Consider the following 17,619-nt stretch of genomic DNA (forward strand, 5'->3'; position numbering starts at 1 on the left):
TCACTTAGTTCTCATCCTTGAAAATAACCAATGATACCATTGTTCTATGTATTCTTCCAGAAATATTTTTTGCCTAGTATCACTGTAATCAGAACAAAGCTACAACAAACATATTTCAAAATATTTTTCTCAATTTAAGGAATCTGGAGCTCTACTAATCTGGAATTCTATCTAAGTCAACTAATAGAGATTCTTTAAAATGATTGTGATTTAGATATGGTGTTGTCTATTATCTCTGTAAAATCTTAGTCAAAAGATTTTAGTCAAACTCTATGGCTTTAAGATTTCTAAAATTCCGAGATAAACTGGTTTTATGCCTTCTATTCCAATATTGGATCACATTTCAGTTATCCACCTTTGTTTTTAGGGAAAATCCTGCTATTTTTATCATGGTGTTCATAAAATTAGTGATCAACACACACTGCAGACTCTCCAAGGGATGTCTAAAGCCTGGGATATAGAGGAACTTGTCAGCTTGGGAAAGAAACTAAAGGCCTGTCCATACTACACAGCTCGAGAACTAATAGGAGATGCTGACATAATATTTTGTCCCTACAACTATCTTCTAGATTCACAAATAAGAGAAAGTGTGAGTATATATGTAAAAATTAGAAGAACTTTTTTCCTACTTATTGTGATATAAATGTTGAATATAAAGCTTTTAGATGTTTTAATGTGTTAATTTTTTGCTGTAACTTATGTAAATAAATTTGTGTAAACCTCAAAGTACTGAACAATATCTTAAAGTGCATTAAAAACTGAATTTTAGACCTAGTCATTTTAATTTCCAAAATAACAAGCAATTGTAAACAAGTGGGATTATAGCAGGGTTTCTCAGCCTTGGTAGTAATGACATTTTGGGTTGGATGTTGTGGTGGGCTGTCTTGTGCATTGTAGGATGTTTAGTGACCTCCCTGGCCTTACGTTCTAAATACTAGTGGCACCCTCACAGTTGTGACCATTAAAAATGTTTCCAGGCTTGGCGCCTGTGGCTCAAGTGGCTAAGGCGCCAGCCACATACACCTAAGGTGGCGGGTTCGAATCCAGCCCAGGCCCTCCAAACAACAATGACGGCTGCAACGAAAAAATAGCCAGGCGTTGTTGCGGGCGCCTGTAGTACCAGCTACTTGGGAGGCTGAGGCAGGAGACTTGCTTGAGCCTAGGAGTTGGAGGTTGCTGTGAGCTGAAATGCCATGGCACTCTACCCAGGGGGACAGCTTGAGGCTCTTGTCTCAAAAAAAAAAAAAATGTTTCCAGAAATTGCTGAATGTCTCTTGGGGAACAAAATTATCTTCATTTGGGACCCATGTATAGCCGTCACTCTTTCCATTTATGAGTAGTTAAAAACAACTGTTTAAAAATATTTTTCTATAGCCAGACAGTGGCGCATCCCTGTAGTTGCTGCTGCTCAGGAGGCTGAGGTGGGAGGATTGCTTGAGCCCAGGAGTTGGGACCAGCCCAGGCAACATACTGTGACCTTATTTCATGCGCGCGCACGCACACACACACACACAAAATTAGCTGGCTGTGATGGCTCTCACCTGTAGCCCTAGCTACGCAGGAGGCTGAAGTAGGATTACCTCTGAACCCAGCAGTGTAGAGATACAGTGAGCTGCAATTGCACCACTGCACTCCAGTCTGGGTGACATAGTGGAAGCTCATCTCTAAAAATAAATAAACAAACAAAAACATTTCTCTGAAAAAGCTATTTTTTGTTGTTTTTCTTTCTTTTCTTTTTTTTTTTTTTTTGGAGACAGAATCTCACTTTGTCTCCCTTGATAGAGTGCTGTGGTGTCACAGCTTACAGCAATCTCAAACTCTTGGGCTTAAGCGATTCTCTTGCCTCAGCCTCCTAGTAGCTGGGACTACAGGCACCCACTACAATGCCGGGGATATTTTTTAATTATTGTTGTCATTGTTGTTTAGCAGGCCCGGGCCGGGTTCAAACCCACCATCCCTGGTGCATGTGGCTGGTGCTCTAAGCACTGAGCTACAGTCACCGAGCCAGAAAAAGCTATGTTTATAAGAACTAATGTTGAGAGAATATGCATGCTTTGTGAATTATACTTTGTGAGCCTTTGAGAAGTAAACTTCAGATGTATCATTTGCATTTATTTGCCTGGTTTTTAAAGACATGCAGTTGTTACAGTGTAAGATGAAAAAGTTCTACCTTGGTATGGTCAGTTTTCCTTTTCTTTTCAGGTCTGACTGCACAGTTCATCTTAGCTTTCTATTTCTTTTTTTTTTTTTTGAGACAGTCTCACTATATTGCCCTTGGGCGAGTGCTGTTGCTGTGGTGTCACAGCTCACAGCAACCTCTAACTCTTGGGCTTAAGTGATTCTTTTGCCTCAGTCTCCCAAGTAGCTGGGACTACAGGCACCCACCATAACACACAGCTATTTTTTGGCTGTAGTTGTCATGGTTGTTTGGCAGGCCTGGGCTGGGTTCGAAGATGCCAGCTCCAGTGTATGTGGCTGGCGCCATAGCAGCTGAGCTACAGGTATTGAATCAGCTTTCTCTTTCTTTAGGTTCAAAATAAACAAGCATTATGTTTACCCCTACTATCCTACCTCTTAACTAAGTCTCTTCCCAAGAAAATGTATGTATCAATGCCCAGTCTTTCTAATACTGCTTTCTTACTTCCTTTCTTTTTGCAAAAATTTCCTATTGCTCCCTTTGCTCAAGAGATAAAGTCTATACTTCTTAAGTGTACACTCAAGATGCTCAGTAGTCTGACCTAGATCTCACCAACTTGAGCCCTTCAAAAATTACCTCCTAGTCCCCTGAGGATACCTTGTTCTTTTTTTTTTTTTTTTGATAACACTTCTGCTGAAATGCTTTGTCTGTCCAAATCCAAATCCTACTCATCTTTTAAACTCCAGGATATTTCATACTATTCCAGGGTCTTTCTCAGTCATTTTCAGCTCTTTATGTATTTTTTCTTTCTCAGAAAACTTACTGACAATTTTTTTTCTGTGTGGTATTTCCTTGTATTAGTCTGGATGCTTTGTTTCTTTTCTTTTCTTTTTTTTTTTTTGAGACAGAGTTTCACTTTGTCACCCTCAGTAGAGTGGTGGTGTCACAGCTCACAGCAACCTCAAACTCTTGGGCTTAAGTGATTTTCTTCTTTAGCCTCCCAAATAGCAGGCACCCGCCACAACACCTGGCTATTTTTAGAGACAAGGTCTTGCTCTGGCTCAGGCTGGTCTCAAACCTGTGAGCTCAGGCAATCCACCCGCCTCGGCCTCCCAAGTGCTGAGTCAGGACTCTTTCAATTGCAAGTGATACAAACCCAACTTAAAAAGAGTTTAAGGGAAAAATACTTGACCCTCTCTTCATAGTGATGGCTTTATTCTCAGGTAAGCTTTTTACCTTGTGGGAATAAAAATAACCACAGACAGTTAACTAAACTGGAGAAAAGAGCACGGTTTCATATTAGTCCTCTTAAGTTATTCCAACTGGCTTAGTTTGGATCGTGTCATATATCTGTTCCTGAATGACAGTCACTGTGATGACAGAGAGGTGGAGTACTGTATTTAACTGGTAAGCCTGGGTTATGAGTCTTCTCTGTTGTGAAAGTGGTGATGTCCTTTGATTCACACATTAATAGTCCTGCCAGCATCACACAGGAGTTGAAGAATAATAATTCTCAAAATGAAGGATTATAGAACAGATTAAAATAAGTATATACTACATTGTGTTAGTATTATAAGAGTCATTTAAATCATTTTATTTTCCAAAGTTTTATACTCTGTTTTAAAAATTATTTGGGGCATGGGTGATGCCTGTGGCTCAAAAGAGTTGGGTGCTGGCCCCATATGCCGGAGGTGTCGGGTTCAATCCCAGCCCCAACCAAAAACTGCAAAAAAGAAAAAAAAATATTTGGGGCCTTCATGGGGGCTCACAGCTATAATCCTAACATTCTGGGAAGCCGAGACAGGTGAATTGCTTGAATTCAGGATTTAGAGACTAGACTGAACAAGAGTGAAACACTGACTTGGCGCCTGTAGCTCAGTGAGTAGGGCACCAGCCACCTAACATTGAGGCTGGCGGATTTGAGCCTGGCCTGGTCCTGCTAACATAACATTGAGGACTGTGCTGGGGAATCAGCAATTTATAATGACAATTGCAACTGAAAAATATCCAGGCGTTGTGGCGGGTGCCTGTAGTCCCAGCTACTTGGAAGGCTGAGGCAAGAGAATCACTTAAACCCAAGAGTTTGAGGTTGCTGTGAACTGTGACACCATGGCATTCTACTGAGGGAGATATAGTGAGACTCTGTCTCAAAAAAAAAAAAAGAGTGAAACACTGTCTCTACTAAAAATAGAAAAATTAGCCAGGTTTTGTGGCAGGGGCCTGTAGTCCCAGCTACTCTGGAGGTTGAGGCAGGAGGATTGATGAGTTTGAGGTTACTAAGATCTATGATGATGCCATAGTCCTCAAGCCCAGAACGACAGTGAGACTTTGTCTCCAAAAAAAAAAATTTTGATTTTGGAAACTCCTTTAAGGAGAATTTACTATCCTTGGTAGCCAGCTCACTTAACACATGTTTTTTTTTCATTGGAAGGTTTATGAAGTATTTTCTGAGTATAAAATGGCAAACTTTGGAATACAGAGCTGATATTGGTTAGCCTTAGTGTTTCATAGGTTTCATTTAAGATGGAGAATGGGTTGCTTATGTAATTGTGCTTGCATTATCAGCCTATAGTATGAATTTTATATGAAATATCTTGCCTGCTATTATTAAATTCATTTTGCCAAATGTTCTACAGGAAAATTCTTTTATCTTACAGATGGATTTAAATTTGAAAGAACAGGTTGTCATTTTAGATGAAGCCCATAACATTGAGGACTGTGCTCGGGAATCAGCAAGTTACAGTGTGACAGAAGTTCAGCTTCGGTTTGCTCGAGATGAACTAGATAGTTTGGTTAACAATAATATACGGAAGAAAGACCATGAACCCCTACGAGCTGTATGCTGTAGCCTCATTAAGTAAGAATATTTTTCTGTCAGTGTATTTCTGTTGTCTTTAATATTACAAACATGACTGGAGTATTGTAAGGTTATTAAGCTATGTAACCAGGCTACTTGGGAAATAGGTTGTTCCTTATCAGTTAAACTCTTTAAAAAAAGCTAGTCCAACTTTTTATCTTGTTCAAAAGAATGTAGTGAACATAATTGATTTTAATAATTGTGAATCTTATTCCTAATTTAGCAGGATAATTTAGCAGTCCCAAAGGACATGGAATAGAAGCAAAATGTAACTTTAAGTCATATATTTTTAAATTCTTGATCATGGTTTTACTTTATTGCTTTATATTCCCATTTATGTAGGATTCTAGTTTGATGGGTTTTATTTTATTTTATTTTTGTTTATTCATTTATTTTTTTTTTTTTGAGACAGAGTCTCATTATGTCACCCTTGGTAGAGTGCCATGATGTCACAGCTCACAGCAACCTCTATCTCTTGGGCTTGAGCAATGCTCGTGTCTCAGCCTCCCAAGTAATTGGGACTACAGGTTTCCACCATAATGCCTGGCTCATTTTTATTGTAGTTGTCATTGTTGTTTAGCAGGCCCAGGCTGGGTTCAAACCCTCCAGCCTGTGTATGTGGCTAACGCTGTACCCACTGTGCTACGGGCGCTGAACCTTGATAGGTTTTATTAGCCAAGCTTTCCGTACTCTAAAATAATATATTTAGTACTAATTTCATTAAAATGTACATTTTATAATTTTCCTTTTATTAGACATTAAGTTATTATCTGAGAGAAAACCTCCCCTGACTCTATATCCCCTTCCATTTATTGTAGGATTTTTCTGTTTGCTTCACTATGTACTTTTTAAAAATTTGAATGGTGTACAGTCACATGGTTTGAACATAAAACATATACAGATTTATCTAGGAAAACCCTCCACCCTCCCCTGTCCCTGATCTGCTAAGTTTCTGTTCTCCTAAACAAGTTTCTCATTCAGCTCCTGTTTATACATATATAGACATATTCTCTTATCCCTCATCTTTTGTCCAAATGGTAGCATACTATACTTCATGTTTTTCTGTAACTTGCTCTTTTCACTTAATAATATGTTTTGGAGATCATTCCATATTATAATCTAGAAAGTTTTTTCAATTTTAAAAAATGCTTGCATAGAGTTCCTTTGGATAGATGTACAATAATTTACTTAACTAGCCTCTCATTAATAAAGGGAGCTGTTTCTAGTATTTTATTATTACACTGCTATAGGACTAACTTTGAATAAAAACCACTTTATATGTATTCAAATATATCTATAGGATAATTTTATAAGTGGAATTGTTGGGCCAAAGCATAGATGTATTTGTAATTTTGATAGATACTGCTAAAATTTACACAATAGATTGGTGAGTATGGGACTAATGTATCCTACCATCAATGTTTAAGAGAATGAAAGTTGTTTTTTCCTATTCTGCTAAGTGAAAAACAGTATCCTAGTGTAATTTTCATTTACATTTCTCTTAATGTGAGTGAAATGAAGCATCTTTAGGGGCCATTTATATTTTGTCTTGTGTCAGTTGCCTGTGGACATACATCTGTTTCTTTTTTTTTGTTCTTGTGGTAATTCTTTTTCTTATTGATTTACATATACCCTTTATATATTAGTGAATTTTTAAATTTCAATAGATTTAGGGGATATGAAAGTCTTTTTTTTACATGGATGAATTGTACTATGTATAGAGGTGAAGTTAGGTCTTTTAGTATACCTATCACCGAAATAGTTAGGGAATTCATTCTTTGCCTATAGAAAGAGTTTTGGGGGTTTTTTGGAGACAGAGTCTCACTTTGTTGCCCTTGGTAGAGTGCTGTGGAAAGATAGCTCACATCAACCTCTAATTCTTGGGCTTTAGCAATTCTCTTGCCGTAGCCTTTCAAGTAGCTGGGACTACAGGTACCTGCCACAATGCCCAGCTATTTTTAGAGATGAGGTCTTGCTCTGGCTCAGGCTGGTCTCCCACCTTGACATCCACCCACCTTGGCCTCCCAGAGTGCTAGGATTATAGGTGTGAGCCACCAAGCCCAGCCTATAGAAAGAGTTTTGAATATTTTCCACCCTCTTATGCTATCTGCTTGAGGCTTTCATTGTGATATTTTTGATGTGTTGAATTTTGCCATTTTTATTTCACAGTATGATTTGTTGAAGGAGTTCTCTCTAGAGTTACTAATTCTATTTTCTCACTTTTTATTTTTCCTTCATCCATCCTATCAGTGTTGTTTGGATGTTTCTACTGAAACTGTCTTTATCAAGGCTATCAATTATCCCTATAGGGTCAAAACAAAGATTTACTTTCTTTCTTTTTCTTTTTTCTTTTCTTTTTTGAGACAGAATCTCACTTTGTTGCTCCCTGTAGGGTACCTTGGCATCATAGCTCACAGCAACCTCAGACTTTTGGGCTCAAGTGATTCTCTTGCCTCAGCCACCTGACTAGCTGAGCCTACCAGGTGCCTGCCACAGTGCCTGGCTATTTTTAGAGGGGGTCTCTCACTGTAGCTCAGGCTGGTCTCGAACTGGTGAGCTTAGGTGACCCACCCACCTTGGTCTCCCAGAGTACTGGGATTACACTGTAATCTTTTCTATTTTTAGTAGAGATGAGGTCTTGCTCTTGTTCAGGCTGGTCTCAAAATTAGACCACCTTGGCTAATTTTGTTTCTTAATCTCTCAGTAGTGTTGGATATTCCCATTGATCACCTTTGAGAGGTATTTGTTTTTTCTTTTGAGACTGGGCCTTACTCTATTATCGAGGCTAGAGAGCCGTAGTGTCAGCCCAACTCACAGCAATTTCAGCCTCCTGGGCTCAAATGATTCTCCTGCTTAGCCTCCCAAGTAAGTGGGAGTTTAGATGCCCACCACAACACGTGGCTAATTTTTCTCTTTTTAGTAGAGATGAAGGCTTGCTCTTGTTCAGGCTGGTCTCAAACTTCTGACCTAATGTGATCCTCCCAGAGTGCCGGAATTACAGGTAGAAACTGCCATCCCTGAACCTGAAAAGCATTTTTGTCTTCACTTCTTTGTGACATCTCTAGTTTTTTCCTTCTCACAGCCTATTCTTTCTCAATTTCTTTTGATAATTCTTAGTCTTTTTGATGTCTACATGTTAGAGTACCTCAGCATCAGCAGCTTATTCTGGAACCTAATTTCTAGCTCTGCATTTTCTCTAAATTATATAATCCAGTACTGTAGTTTAGGACATAATCTGTGGTACTGGTGAAGCTTGATTCTGTGTCTATAGCCTCAACTTCTCCTTGGAATGCCACTCTCATATATTCAACAATCTACTTTATTTTTCTGTTTGAAATCAAGTAAACTTTGCAACTTTATACCCAAACAAAACTGTTTTCCCCCAGCCCCAGTCTTCCTTGTCTAAGCAAACAGTATTTACTAGTTCCTAAAATTAAAAAAAATCTAAATACTACCCTTAATTACTGCCTCACTTGGTGTGATTCATCGGTAAGTCTTATAGATGCCACCTGCACAGTATATCCTAAATTCATTTATTTCTTTCACTTTCCCATCTGTCATCCTAGAATCATCTCTCAACTAGAATACTGTAATAGCCTTCTGACAAGTCTCTGCTTTCACTTTTGTCTTTCTCTTACAATCCATTCTGGCTTAGAAGCTGGAATTGTGTTTTAAGTATTTAAAACTCTCTATTTAAAACATTCTATTGCTGGGCGGCGCCTGTGGCTCAAAGGAGTAGGGCACCAGCCCCATATGCCGGAGGTGGTGGGTTCAAACCCAGCCCCTGCTACAAACTGCAAAAAAAAAAATTAAATTAAATTAAAAAAAAAACATTCTATTACACTTTGAATAGAATCCAAATTTCTTATTCTGACTCAAGATGATCTTGTTTCTACTTACCACTCTAACACCATTTATAACATTATAAGCTTACTTTTTAGCTATTAAATGTTTGTTTTACAATATAAGACATTCTTTATTTTTTAAAGGTATCCTAATTAATCCACATTTGTGTCCTAAAAATTTCAAGGAATACAGATAAATGATGACAGTAATGACAATTCTCTTCTTCTGTTGAAATAACATATTTAAGGATGATACTAGCTGACAAAACTGTATTGTTTTTTTCCAGTTGGTTAGAAGCAAATTCTGAACATCTTATAGAACGTGATTATGAATCCTCTTGTAAAATATGGAGTGGAAGTGAAATGCTCTTAAATTTACACAGAATGGGCATCACTACTGCTACTTTTCCTATTTTGCAGGTAAGATTTTTATTTCTACCTGTGAAATTTATTTAGGTGATTTACTAGTGAATAAATCTGGTGGATTATTCAGAATTTTAAAATATAGCAATTTAATTATTTTTAAATTTTATTATTTAAACTTGATAATCTTTAAGTGATGAGAATAGATAAATTATGATTGCAAATATAACATCATTTAGTTTGAAGGAAATAAGTATTTAAGGCTGAGGCGGATGGATCAGATAAGCTCATGAGTTCAAGACCAGCCTGAGATAGAGCAAGATTCTGGCTCTAAAAATAGTTGGGCATTGTGGTGAATACCTATAGTCCCAACTAGTCAGGAGGCTGAGGCAAGAGAATCACCTGAGCCCAAGAGTCTAGGGTTGCTATGAGCTATGATGCCATGTCATGCTACCAGGGGTGACAAAGTGAGACTGTCTCAAAAATAAAAACAAAACAAAAAAAGATGGGAGTTCATGGATAGAGCTCGTGAGTGGCCTTTGGAAGACTATGAACCTTACGATATTGCATACACAATTTTATGAGTATGTACTTTCATACATTTTTCTAGATAGAGGCTGTGTAACTTTTATTGCATATATATTTTTTGAGACCAAGTCTCAAGCTGTCGCCCTGGGTAGAGTGCTGTGGCATCACAGCTCACAGCAACCTCAAATTCTAGGGCTTAAGTAATTCTCTTGCCTTAGCCTCCCAAGTAGTTGGGGCTACAGGCACCTGCCTGGTTATTTTTGTTGTTGTTGTTGTTGTTGTAGTTGTCATTGTTGTTTTAGCCTGCCCAGGCTGGGTTTGAACCTTTCAGCCTGGGTGTATGTAGCTGGTGCCCTACCTACCAAGCTATGGGCGCTGCCACTTTTACTGTATTTTTAAGAGTATTTTTTTGCAAATAAGAATATTCTTTCTAGTCTGGGTATAGTGGCTCATGCCTGTGATTCTAGAACTCTGGGAGGCCGAGGCGGGAAGATTTTTCAAGGTCAGGAGTTTGAGGCCAGCCTGAGCAGGAAGGAGACCTCCAACTCTGTTAGGTCCCTCTGGAGAGACAGGTTTCTTGGTTCTTCCCTGGTTCTTGGCTCCCAGGGTAAAGAATGAGCACTGGTGCCTAGCTGATGATAATGATGGAATGATCACAGACACAAAGTGATCTCCAGCAACATACATTTATTGTAGAACAAAAGTACACAAACAACAGGGAAAATACATCTCAAATGAGATGAGTCCCTTCTTGTGAGTGGAGAAGAGGCTCTGAGTCTGAACACTCATTGTCTTTTATAGGCTAAGTTACCTGGTTTATCCTGCCTTTCCCCCAGCAGGATTAGCTATTGCCTCCCTCTTTGGGGGTGATTACAGGTTGATGTTATAGAACAAAGCTACTTAATATGCATGTGTCCTCCCTCCTTCTGCAAGAACATATGGGGGTTAAAACTTGCAAGTTTAATTACATGATAATGAGCCCAGTGGGCTGAGGCCTGTGTAAGCTCTTTAGGAAGTCCTCTTACTATCTGTTCTGACTAGGGACGGGGAACAGCCCCTAGCCAGTAACTTGAGTCCCCACCCCCCACTCTCTAGTCTTCTGTCTGTCAAGGAGAGAAGCTGGGCTGGGCCAGTATGTCTCCTCCCAGTCCTAGCCTCTCCAGCCCTACCAGGCAAGGAGAGCAGCTAAGGAAGAGGTTGGTAGTCTCCTCCCAGTTCCAGCTGCTCTGCCCTGTCAGGGAGAGAGGTGGGGCCTGAGATGGCACATCTTCTCCTATAGGCACAACAGCCCTAGAGGGTGGAACAGACTGTGTGCAGCAGCTACAGCGTTGTCAGAGCTGTTGCCCACTGCCACTGCAGCTGCTGAGATTCCTCCGTTTGCTTGCTGAGGCTCCTGCCTCCAGGGTTGCAGCATAAACCATTGCTAGCAAGGGAGATGCATTTACAGGTTGCCTCCTCCCTGGAGGTGTGGGCCTGCTCTCCACAAGGCTGTTCGTGATTTGAGGCCTAAGAACTCTACTAAAAATAGAAAAACTTAGCTGGCATGGTGTCATGTGCCTGTAATCCAGCTACTCAGGAGGCTGAGGCAGGAGGATTGCTTAAGCCTAGGAGTTTGGGTTGCTGTGAGCTATGATGAGGCTACTTTCTGCATTCTAAAGAGGGTGACAGAGAAAGGCTCTGTCTTAAAAATAGAAAAATATGTATTTTTGTTCCTTTTAATTTAAATTAATAGATAATATTCTTTAGAGTAGTTCTAGGTTTAGAGAGAAATTCAGCACTAAGTGCAGAATTCTCATATATTCCCAACCCCAGCCACACATACAGTCCTCCCCAGTTTCCACTATTATTGATATTATGCAAAAGTATAGTATATTTATTATAATTGATGAACTAATATTGGTACATTATTGTTTAAAGTCTACAGTTTACCTTATAGTCCACTCATTTTTTTTTAAATTTTATTTCAGAATAGTGTGGGGGTACAAATGTTTTGGTTACATAAATTGCTTTTGTACTGTTTGAGTGGAAGTTCTAAGTATCCCCATCACCCAGATGGTGTCCCCTATACCTGTTAGTTGTGAATTTACCCATCCTCTCCTCCCCCTTTCCACCTACTTGATTGTTGTCAGGTTTTATTTCCATATGTGTACATAAATTTTTATTGATTAGTTTCAACTTGAGTACATGAGGTGTTTATTTTTTCATTCTTGTGATACTTCACTTTGAAGAATGATCTCCAGTTCCATCCAGTTTGTTACAAAAGGTACGCTCTTTGTGTGGTACAATTCTACTACATTTTACCTAGTAATCCACCATTACAGTGTCATACAGAATACATTCACTTTCCTAAAAGTCTTCTATTGTACTTATTCATCTCTCCACCATACCATATCCCACCCCTGCCAAGCCCTTGGCAACCACCAACCTTTTTACTGACTATAATTTTGCCCTTTCCAGAATTCCATAAAGTTAGAATCATACAGTATATAGTATTTTGAAACTGGTGTCTTTCACTTATCAATATGCATTTACGTTCTCCAGTGTTTTGGTGGAACTTGAAAGCTCACTTATCATTGTATAATCCATTGTCTGATGCACTCAGCCCATAGCCAACATCATATTGAATGGAGTAACACTGAAAGCATTTCCACTCAAATCAGGAACCAGACAAGGATGCCCATAGTTGCCACTACTATTCAGTATAGGGCTGGATGTCCTAGCCATTGCAGTCAGGCAAAAGAAGGAGATCAATGGTATTCAGATGGGGACAGAGGAGGTCAGACTGCTCTGTGTAGATAACATGGTCTTATACCTGAAAAACCCCAGGGACTCAACTACAGTGCTCTTAGAAGTGATCAAGGAATATGGCAGCATCTTGTGATACAAAATCAATGCTCACAAATCAGTAGCCTTTATATATGCCAACAACAGTTAAGCCGAGAATAAAATCAAAGACTCTATACCTTTTATAGTACCTCCAAGGAAGAAGTATGTGGGAATATATCTAACAAAGGATGTGAAGGATTTCGATAAAGAGAACTATGAAGCCCTGAGAAAAGAAATAGCAGAAGACATTAACAAATCGAAGAAAATACCATGCTCATGGCTGGGAAGAAACAACATCTTTAAAATGTCCATACTACCCAAAGCAATCCACAGATTTAGTGCAAGCCCCATCAAAGTACCAATGTCATATTTTGAAAAAGTAGAACTTTCTTTCACATGAAACCAGAGAAGACCCCAAATAGCCAATACAGTTCTTTGAAATAAAAACAAATCTGGCGGCATCATGTTACCAGACATCAAGTGATACAAGTCTATAGTGATTAACAGCATTGAACTGGCACAAAAATAGAGACATAGATCTATGAAATAGAATAGAGAGTCTAGAAATGAATCCAGCTACTTATCATCGTTTGATCTTTGGAGAATAGGTTAGCTACATATAGAAGACTGAAACTGGACCCACATCTCTCACCATTGACAAAAAATGATTCTCACTGGATAAAGGATTTAAATTTAAGGTAGGAAACAATAAAGATTCTAGAAGAGAGTGTAGGGGAAATGCTTGAAAATATTGGCCTGGGCACATTTCATAAACTGATCAAGCCATCTATGACAAACCCACAGCTAATATTTTACTGAATGGAGTACAACTGAAAGCTTTTCCACTTAGAATTGGAACCAGACACGTTTTTCCTCTATTGCCACTACTATTCAACATTGTGCTGGAATTTCTAGCCAATTCAATCAGGCAAGAGAAGGAAATAAAAGGCATCTAAATGGGACCAGAGGACGTCAAACTCTTCCTCTTTGCTGATGATATGATCTGATACTTAGAGAACCCCAAAGACTCAACCACAAGACTCCTGGAAGTGATCAAAAAAATACAGTAATGTTCTCAGGATATAAAATCAATGTCCACAAGTCAGTAGCTTTTATATATGCTAGTAACAGCCAAGATGAGAAGTTAATTAAGGACATAGCCCCCTTCACAATAGCTTCAAAGAAAATGAAATACCTAGGAATATGCCTAACAAAAGAGGTGAAGGACCTCAATATGAAACCTTAAGAAAAGAAAAAGCAGAAGATATTTTTTTTTTTTTGAGACAGAGCCTCAGGCTGTCCCCCTGGGTAGAGTGCTCTGGCATTGCAGCTCACAGCAACCTCCAACTCCTGGGCTCAAGCGAGTCTCCTGCCTCAACCTCCCAAGTAGCTGGGACTACAGGCACCTGCCACTGTGCCCGGCTATTTTTTGGTTGTAGCCATCATTGTTTAGGTGGGCCTGGGCTGGATTTGAACCTGCCACCTTAGGTGTATGTGGCTGGTGCCTTAGCCACTTGAGCCACAGGCACCGGGCCTTTTTTTTGGTTGCAGCCATTTTTGTTTTGGTGGGCCTGGGCTGGATTTGAACCTGCCACCTTAGGTGTATGTGGCTGGTGCCTTAGCCACTTGAGCCACAGGCACCAAGCCAAAGCAGAAGATATTAACAAATGGAAGAATATAACCATGCTCATGGCTGGGAAGAATCAACATTATTAACATGTCTATACCCTGGCTTGGCACCTGCAGCTCAGCAGCTAGTGTGCCAGCCACATATACATGGCCTGGTGGATTCGAACTCAGCCTGGGCCTGCCAAACAACAATGATAACAAAAAAGCAGTTGGGTATTATGGTGGGCACCTGTAGTCCCAGCTACTTGGGAGGCTAAAGCAAGAGAATCGCTTAAGCCCAATAGTTGCTGTGAGCTGTGATAGTACAGCACTCTACTGTGGGCAACATAATAAGACTGTCTCAAAAAAAAAAAAAGTCTATACTCCCCAAAGCAATCTATAGATTCAATACCATCCCTATTAAAATCCCAACATCATACTTTCAAGACTTAGAAAAAATAATTCTTTGTTTTGAATGGAACCAGAAAAACCGTATAGCTAAGGTAGTTCTGTAATAAAACAAAGCTGGAGACATCAGCCTGCCAGATTTTAGGCTGTACTACAAGGCCATAGAGGTCAAAACAGCATGATATTGGCATAAAAATAGAGACACAGACATCTGGAATCGAATAGAAAACCAGGAAATGAAACTAACATCTTACAGCCACCTAATCTTTGATAAATTAAACAAGAACATGCATTGGGGGGCAGAATTCCTATTCAATAAATGGTGCCTGGGAGAACTGGATATCCACATGTAAAAGACTGAACCTGGACCTGCACCTTTCTCCACTCACAAAAATTGATTCAAGATGGATAAAAGACCTAAATTTAAGGCATGAAATGATAAAAATCTCAAAGAAAGCATGGGAAAACCACTGGAAGATATTGGCCTGGGGAAAGACTTTATGAAGAAGACTTCCATGGCAATTGTAACAACAACAAAAATAAACAAATGGGACTTAATTAAAATGAAAGGCTCTGTATAGCTAAGGAGACAATAACCAAACAAATAGACACCTACCCAATGGGAAAGGATATTTACATATTATGATTTAGACAAAAGCTTGATAACTAGGATCTACAGAGGACTCAAATTAATCAACATGAAAAAAGCCAACAATCCCATATATCAATGGGCAAGAGAATTGAACCTTCTGTAAAGAAGATAGATGAATGGCTAACAAACATATGAAAAAATGCTCATTGTCCCTAATTATTAGAGAAATGCAAATCAAAACCACCCTGAGATACCATCTAACCCCAGTGAGAATGGCCCACATCACAAAATCTCAAAACTGCGGATGCTGGCATGGATGTGGAGAGAAGGGAACACCTTTACACTGCTGGTGGGACTGCAAACTAATGCAACCTTTTTGGGAGGAAGTGTGGAGAACCTTCAACTCAAATTAGACCTCCCATTTGATCCTGCAATCCCATTACTGGGCATCTATCCAGATGAAACAAAATCCTTTTACCATACATACACTTGTACTGGCCTGTTTATCATAGCTCAATTTACAGTCACCAAAATGTGGAAATAGCCTAAATGCCCCCCAACACAGGAATGGATTAACAAGCTGTGGTATGTGTGTACCAATACTATTGTATACCAATCCTCTTAAGCCATACTACATACATACATACTACATATGTATACCAATACTATTAAGCCATTAAAAAGATGGAGACTTTACATCTTTAGTAAAACCTGAATGGAAGTGGAACATATTATTTTTAGTAAAGCATCAGAAGAATGGAGAAGCAAGAATCCAATGTACTCAATTCTGATATGAGGACAATTAATGACCTCGTACATAGTGGAGGATGGGGAAAGGGGAGAGCAGAGATTGGGAAGGAGGGAGGGCTGGGAGGGGTCACGGTGTGTTACATACCTTGTAGCAAAATTTTTATAAGTTAATTTTTACCAAAGTAATATGCTTTAATGCATCAATTAATTCTTTTGAGAAAAATATTCTTCTGCTCACTCCTTGATCCCAATTCTCACTTTATAGTGTACTTTTATTGCTTATAATGATTTCTCTGACAGTTCCCTCAAAATTTTTTTTTTTTTTTGAGACAGCCTTGCTCTGGCACCTGGGCTTGAGTGTCATAACCTCAGCCTACTTCACAGCAAACTGAAACTCTTAGGTTCAAGCAGTCTTCCTGCCTCATCATGCCAAGTACCTGGGACTACAGCTGCCTGCCACCATACCCAGCTTATTTTTCTATTTTTGATATATATAAGGTCTCACTCTTATTCAGGCTGGTCTCAAACTTCTGACCTCAGGAGGTCCTCCTGTCTTAGCCTCCCAGAGTGTTAGGATTACAGACATGAACTACCATACCCTACCTAATCTCAATTTTTAAATACAAAGAATTTTAAATAACATGTGGGTTCTATTATTTTTCAGTTTTCAATTTGAGAAAATTTTCACTTGTTTTACTTGTTTTGGTCTTTCTTTCTGATGTACTTTTTTTTTCTGAGAAAATTTTATTTTCTTGACTTTCTATTAAGGATAATGATGATTATCATTAATGTGATATGTTCCTTTAGACACAAACACACGCTCACACACAATCTCTTTTTCTCTCTTTGTCCTTCCCTCCCTTCCTACTTTTCTTTCCTTTTTCCTTTCCTCTCTTCACTCTATATTCTTGAAATTATATCAATATTCAGTGTGTATATCATCCTATGTACATATTATAGCTCATGATAGTATTATCATGTGACCATTTTTCATACAACTTTATGTTTCCTATGGAGCCATGATAACTTTATTTTTTACATTGCTTAGTTTTCTACTTTTCTATCCTGCAACTTAGCTGCCAATGTTTACGTAACCTAACTAGAGACAAGCTTGGAGTAGCCTCATGATTTAGTTTGTAGAGTTTCATTAGCACTTCTATTTTTAGTTGAGTGACTCACCTTCAGTAATTCAGAGTCTCTATATTTTTTTTAGAGTTAATTTCCAGTGTTGTATCAGTGTTGGGTAAAAGTGTAGTAGCTTTGGTGTAAGTCATTGCTGAGGAGACTTGATTTTTTTTTCTTTGAGACACAGTCTCATTATGTTGCCCTTGGTAGAATCCAGTGGTGTCACAGCTCACAGCAATCTCAAACTCTTGGGCTTAAGCGATTCTCTTGCCTCAGCCTCTCAAGTAGCTGGGACCACAGGCACATGCCATAATGTCTGGCTATTTTTTTTGTTGTTGTTGTTGTTGCAGTTGTCATTGTTGTTTAGCAGGCCCAGGCTGGGCTCAAACCTGCCACCCTCAGTGTATGTGGCCGCTGCCCTACCCACTGAGCTACAGGTGCTGCCCTGGGACTTGATGTTTTAAAGAACAATTTAATAGTTTTATTTCTTTTTTTTTTTTTTTTTTTTGAGACAGAGCCTCAAGCTGTCCCCCTGGGTAGAGTGCCCTGGCATCACAGCTCACAGCAACCTCCAACTCCT

General features: G+C 39.1%; 1 protein-coding gene across 1 annotated transcript in view; it reads left to right on the forward strand.

The window, feature by feature from the left end:
• BRIP1 (BRCA1 interacting protein C-terminal helicase 1) overlaps positions 1-17,619 on the forward strand; it is a 189,633-nt gene that overhangs the window by 66,883 nt on the left and 105,131 nt on the right. The window contains exons 7-9 of the mRNA XM_023516638.1: positions 368-589; positions 4,795-4,994; positions 9,127-9,259. Coding sequence (XP_023372406.1) covers positions 368-589; positions 4,795-4,994; positions 9,127-9,259 — 555 coding nt within the window. The remainder of the gene's footprint in view (positions 1-367; positions 590-4,794; positions 4,995-9,126; positions 9,260-17,619) is intronic.

The sequence above is a fragment of the Otolemur garnettii genome, unplaced genomic scaffold, assembly GCF_000181295.1.
Source record: "Otolemur garnettii isolate 467f Iridium unplaced genomic scaffold, OtoGar3 scaffold00094, whole genome shotgun sequence".
Lineage (NCBI taxonomy): Eukaryota > Metazoa > Chordata > Mammalia > Primates > Galagidae > Otolemur > Otolemur garnettii.